At 38.9% G+C, this 6,368-nt stretch overlaps 1 protein-coding gene across 1 annotated transcript in view; it reads right to left on the minus strand.

Annotated features, from left to right (window-relative positions):
* Window positions 1-5,221, minus strand: part of fam117ba (family with sequence similarity 117 member Ba) — a 10,380-nt gene extending 5,159 nt beyond the window's left edge. Inside the window, exons 1-4 of the mRNA XM_008324865.3 lie at window positions 4,304-5,221; window positions 1,197-1,417; window positions 282-365; window positions 37-138 (exon numbers count right to left, since the gene is read on the minus strand). Of these exons, the coding sequence (XP_008323087.1) occupies window positions 37-138; window positions 282-365; window positions 1,197-1,217 (207 nt within the window). The 5' untranslated portion in view covers window positions 1,218-1,417; window positions 4,304-5,221. The remainder of the gene's footprint in view (window positions 1-36; window positions 139-281; window positions 366-1,196; window positions 1,418-4,303) is intronic.
* Window positions 5,222-6,368: the final 1,147 nt, after the last annotated feature.

A 6,368-nucleotide genomic window follows, 5' to 3' on the forward strand; every position in this document is an offset into this window, starting at 1 on the left:
ACACACACACACTCACACACACACCGTGCTGATCACCTGTGACTGTATGATGGCATTGAACGGAGACTTCCGTTCTTTCTCCCTCCGATGTCGGCTGCTGCGCTTGCTGCGCTGAAGCTGCTGACGCAGTTTGGCAATCTGACGAGAGACAGAGCGTTACATAGGAGGTTAGAGCATACATGGAGCTGAGCGAAGGAGAAACCTCTGAGCAGTCCATGTAGGGTGACTGTGAGGCTGGTGATGTAGTGAAAACCACAGCAGTGTAGAAACTCATAACAAACCTCTTTGAGCTGGTCGGTGCTCCCGCAGGAGGCTGAGCGTTTGTGAGAGCCCCTCCTTCTCTCATCTGCCCAGACCCTGGGGGTCTGACACAAACATATATCACATAGATTACGAAGGATGAAACACTCAAAAGCAGCAGCTACGGCAACATATCTTTACTACGTATTTGGACAATTTTTGATTCATTTTTTGATGAGAGTTCATTTTTTCATGAGAGTCATTTCAATAGTAGAGAATAAGTCGGTGTGGCTCATAAAAGTGAACCTTAAACCATTTTCTGTCGTTTACTGCATGACATCATATTTTACTTTACTTTTACTTTACTTACTTGGTGTAGAGAATAAGTCGGTGTGGCTCATAAGAGTGAACCTTAAACCATTTTCTGTCATTTACTGCAGGACATCATATTTTACTTGGCCTGTTTTTGAGATTTTTGTTTAACTAATGTTGGACTTACACTAAATGTATTTTTACTGAAATACAGCAACACTGTGTACAAGCCCAAGAATACTGTGTAGTTCAATTTAATAAAATATATGCTGTGAATACCACTTTGTCATCTGCAATCAATAGAGTGAAGAGGTGTGCATTTGTTTGATGCTACAATTATCCAAGGTTAAACGTACAATCATTAATAATACTTCAAATGTAGTACTCAATGCAATGAAAAGTGTTGCAAAAAACCAAACTTTAGGACACTTGAGCACAGCTTGAAACTCACATCGTAAGTGTCGTTTACATGTGTTGACTGTGAGTAAGTGAAGTCTTCACCTGCGCCACATGTTCAATGTTGTTGAACTAAATATCCCATACAGCAGAATTAATTAAAATTGAATTCCAATTTGTTTAAATAATTCTTTTTTTGTTAAATAAAAATACATTTTGCTTGATTCTGTTACCTGTGGACTACTTACCTGTGTGGCCTTGTCCCTCATGTAGGAAACGTGTTGGTGCTGGCTTTCGTCCTGAGGCCAGGGACCTGTCAGGTGAGAGCCAGCGATCGCGCCCTGTGAGGGCCACAGCTGGACGCAATAGCAGGAGACCAGGAGGAGAATGAGAAGCTCGACGAGGGAGAGGATGAGGTGGAGGAAGTGTCACAGGTCACAGGTCACAGGGTGAAGGTCACAGATGTAGCCTGTGGAGGACAACACAGAGACAAGGTAACGGTCAACAGTTCTGGATTCCAGACTTGAGTCCATAAAACCACAATCACTTTCATGATGCATCATGGGTAAGTTACACAGCAGGGACTCACACAGTGACAAAGTGCTTGGTGTGGTTCTACTGAAACTACTCCAGGGTTCTAACTGAAGATGGAACCGAATCTGTTCTTACTTTGTCAATTTGAGGCTTAGGTAAAATGTATTATTATTTACTCAATTTAAATGGTTAGAAAAGCTATCAATTAGCAATTCAGCTAACTCTTACAGTAATTAACTTTAAGGATTTGGTTAATTTGTGTCACTATTAACAGGAAGTGAACAATTTCCTGCACGATTATTATTTGTTTATCTTTTGCTAACTTTAAGATTTGAGTTACTTCAGGAATAGGTTTTGTAATGTTTTAGCTGTCATGATGATTTTGATTTTATTATGTTAACTATCATTAAGCTATTATCCATTATGTTTAGCTAGTTCCGACCTAATCCCTTGTTATTTTCCACTCACTCAATCTGTGATCCTACAACTCTTTTGTTGATCTGACATTTAAAACCCAAACAACATCTAGTGCTGGGTCACCTGTTGGAGACAGAGTTTTTCACTCAAGTAAAATGAAACAAACATCAATTTTTTTTTGTCTAACATAATTATTTGATGTTTATTTTCCAATCCAGCCTTGGGTTGGATTGGAGGGTGAGCCACCAGTTGATGATCACTGATATAGTCTTTGACATGAGAGCAGTGCCGTCTACAGAAGCTTAGCTGGACATTTTCTATTCAGACTTCCCAAAACTTAATTATCAACCAATAGCCCTAATGGCATGCATATCTGACTATGTAGTGGAGAAAAGCCCTGTTTATGTAGTAGGGCAGTGCACATTAAAATAGGACAGCTATCAATTACAGGCTGCTGTTGCAGTCATGCTGTCCTATTAAAGGCCTGCCTGTCTGTGTAAACACATAAACAAACCATCAGACACACAGTTGGTCGGCAGGATAAGCAGCTCATGGCCGCCTCACTCAGTCTGTCCAGCCTTCTGGTTAGTCACAGTGACGTTAATCCGCACACAGCTCCCTGGTTGATAGTCTTTGAACAGCTTAAAACAGGGGGTGGGTGGTCACTGGCGGCCGTGGCCTGATTCTGACCCAGTGACCCTGATTTAGCAGACAAATGCTGTAACTGTCATTTCATTTTACAGTTTTTGCTTCATATTGTAATTTACGTTAAGGTATCATAATGATAACATTACATTGAGTTTGTCCACTAGTGGGTGAGTTTTAACTGTACGTCTAAATGATGAAACAAGACTAAACTAAATAATACAAAAAATAAATGTATGAAAGATGGTGATGTAACCAAGAAACGCCATACGTCGAGGACATTGTAAATAATAAATAAAAATAATTTAAAACAAACTGCTGCACAAAATGCAGTATTAAAGTAGAAAATCTAAACAGACATAGGCATAGTAACACACAGAACGACAAACAGGTTTTTTAAAAGGGTTTTCTCAATGGAAATACTCAGCTCTGTGTGAGCTGAGAGAGGCACTTTTGATCCTGCAGCTAAATTTGGCTCAGGCCTGTGCTGGAGCACATCACTGTTGCTAGGGAACAAGGCCAACTGATATTCATTAATGCACAGCTGCACTGTGTGTGTGTGTGGGTATATGTGTGTGGTGGGGGTTAGCAGTAACCAGCTCTCTTTTATTTTGACAGGTTTTCCTCAGTCTGTGACACAGAGCAGTGAGCTCTTGTTATGGTGACTGTAGGATTACACATCAACTACCAGGGTGAAGACCCACATGCAGTAAAATGCTGAATACTCCAACTAAATAAATGCAAAATCAAGCAGTTCACTGGGTCCCTCAGCTTTAGCTGTTCCTCTATTATATTTACTTATCCTTATTTTAAATCTTGTGAAAGAAAGAAAGTCTTGCTAGCCAACCAGCCACCTGCAATATTTATTGATTTTTTTTAGTTTTTTCTGATTTAGTGTGGGATGATTTGACTAAACTTTTTGTACTGATTTCTAGCAGTTTTGAAGTAACTTGCTGCTGTATGGTTTGGCTACATTTGTAGTAAACATATTGTACTTTAAATTATAAAAGCTTCTTTAAAAAAATCTATATCTATCATTTATAGCAATTAAGCATTCATACCTTAATCTTAGATAAAACATATTTATATATGTTATTTTCAGTAATTAGCTTTTGACTACCTTTAATTTGTAACACAACATTTTCTGAGCAGATACAGCTATGTTTATGACAGCTGACAATGGTCTACTAATGCCAGTGTTCATGTATGTGTATAATGGTTTTTTGCTATGATGTTTATGGATATATTTGACTTTTCCACTGACATTTAGCTATTCCTTAGCTGAATAACTTTTTTTATCCATTCCCCTACTTTATTTTAAATATTAGTTAAATATAAAGTTAAATTTCAGATTTTTAAAAAATGTAATTCATAGCATAGTTTAAATCGAGTAGTTCATATTTTTTTAAATCAACTCTTAGTTTTTTTAATCTGTTAACGATTTGATATTCTATTTTATTTTTTTGTAAAATAAATGCCTTTATTTTTAGAATTATATTGCAACATATCTTTACAACACAATTAATACATCAATTTTACTAACGTTTAAATTTGGATCAGCTGCACTTACTGCTGTTCATAACAAATAGCCAAACATTTAGCAACAAACAGAACATCATAAACAAGCAGACGTGGTAGGCGTGTGTGCTGGAGAAACCTTGTTTACAAAACATTTTGCAAATGAAACGACTTGAATTGATAACGCCATCTCACGGTTGAATGAAATGAAAACATGAAGAAAAACAAAATCTCAGCTCACCTGCTTCAACGAGATGCTGCACCTCTAGGAGCACAGGGCTCCTACGTATCCCGCCGTATCCACTGATGTTTGTGTCTGCGTCAGGATGCTACACAGGCGGCGAGTGAAGCTGGGGTGAGGTCGTCTACAGGCGAGGAGAGCTTCTTTTGCTAACAACATAACACTGAAAGACGGAACAGCTTTTGTGGACACATGAATTTTGTGGAAATTGGCGCCGTCGTACTTGCAGTCTGCCTTTTTTACGTCCTCGTCGTGGATGGATAAATTTTTTTTCTCTCTACTCGGGGATGCGGCACGATGGCCGAGGCAGCTACAGTCACAATGTTTTGTAAAATAATAAAATAAAATCAAAACGAACTCTAACATGCATTTATAGACTGATAAATAATTTCAGCAAACCGTGAATATAAACAACAAAATTATCGATAAATAAAAAAGACACCATAATAACAACACGAAGGATATAGAAGGGGTAACGGTGATGCTGGGCTAGCCTCGGTTGACACGACGGGAGGACCAATATAGCTAATCACGGTAGTTTGTACATGTGCATTTCCGGTTATTCCTTTCACAATAAAACATCGGCGCTGTCCTCTTCTCTGGTGACAAGAGACAAAATCAATATTGATTATCAGCTTAAACATGAATCAACCGCTCTAGTACAATTCTGGGGCAAATAAACTGATACCAAACCACAGTAAACGCCACAAATATACTTTTGTTTTTATTCTTAAAATAGAGGAATGCATTTCTGGTCATCTGCTTTCTAACTTAACATAACCTACGGGGTGCTGTGACGCTGCAGCAGCGCTGTGCGTCTCGCGCTGATGCTGCAGTTGCTAGGGCGCGTGGAGCAGAAGGCGCAGAGATGCAAGAACGGAAAATGTCTCCCCCTTGCGCCCGCTCACTGTCACTGTGTCGTGAATGGAGCCAACATGGCGGGCTTTTTTTTTTTTTTTTTTTTACACAATTGAGACACTTTTTGAATTGTGTTGTACGTGTTGTCATCAATATCAGTCATCATTGCCAAAAGTCAAGCAGTTTAATCTTTTTGTTACATGATCGTTTTGGTGCGTTCCAGCAGCAGAGGCACAGTATTTTAATCCTAATACTTAATAAAGGATTTGTCCAGATCAGAGAGTGACAGGAAGAACACTGTTTTTCTGTAGGTTATTCTTTTTAAATTCAGACATTATAGGGAGTGGGGGTGGGTGGAGGGGGGTGCTGACCAGTAGAAGGTTCTGGTAGTTAGTAATGCAACACAATGTAAACAGTGATTATATTAGAGGTTCATCCATGCAACAGAGTAGCATGCTATTTCTATTGGCAGAGATGTTGCCCTTGAATGTTGTGACGAATGCTTTTATAATTTGTTACTTACTTATAATTTCATACTTATTTAAGTATGAATTGTAGCTTTTTTTAAACTAAAATGAGGCTTCCCTACAGGCTGCCATATTGGATGTTTTAAGCTCAGAACAGTTTGTTCCAAAAGTTAGGGCAATTTTGAATTAACTTAACATATTACTACATTGCTTGTAACAGTGTCATCTGTGAGGGTATGCAGCCATGGACGAAAACCTGGAAAAGTGAAGGTCAGAAGAAGTGATTGATGCAGGGGAATTGAAGCTGCAAAAAAGGTAGTGTACAGAGATAAGCACAGTAGTAGATGAAATCAACCACACAGAGTTGCCAAAGAGTGAAGGTGGAGATTGCAAATTTGAAAGGGAATGTTTATGAGACAATGGTGAGATCTGTTTAAGTGCAAAGTGAAAGTGAACTCCTTATTGTGACACAGCTCACCACTGCACACAACCAAATGTGACCTCTGTTTCTAACCCATCACCAAAGTGAACAGTGGGCAGCTTTAAACACCCAGGATCAGTGTGTGGGGACGGTGCCATGATCAGAGCACCACTGTGACAACTTGGCAGCTGGTGGACTCAAACCTGAAACCTTCCGGACCCAAGTCCACTTCCTTAACCACTATGTCACCCATTTAAAATGATAATTTTCTGTGTAATAAAATAATTGTTGGTACTTGCTAGTATTTTTTTAACTGAAA

Source organism: Cynoglossus semilaevis, chromosome 14 (assembly GCF_000523025.1).
Source record: "Cynoglossus semilaevis isolate Cse_v1.0 chromosome 14, Cse_v1.0, whole genome shotgun sequence".
Classification (NCBI taxonomy): Eukaryota; Metazoa; Chordata; class Actinopteri; order Pleuronectiformes; family Cynoglossidae; genus Cynoglossus; species Cynoglossus semilaevis.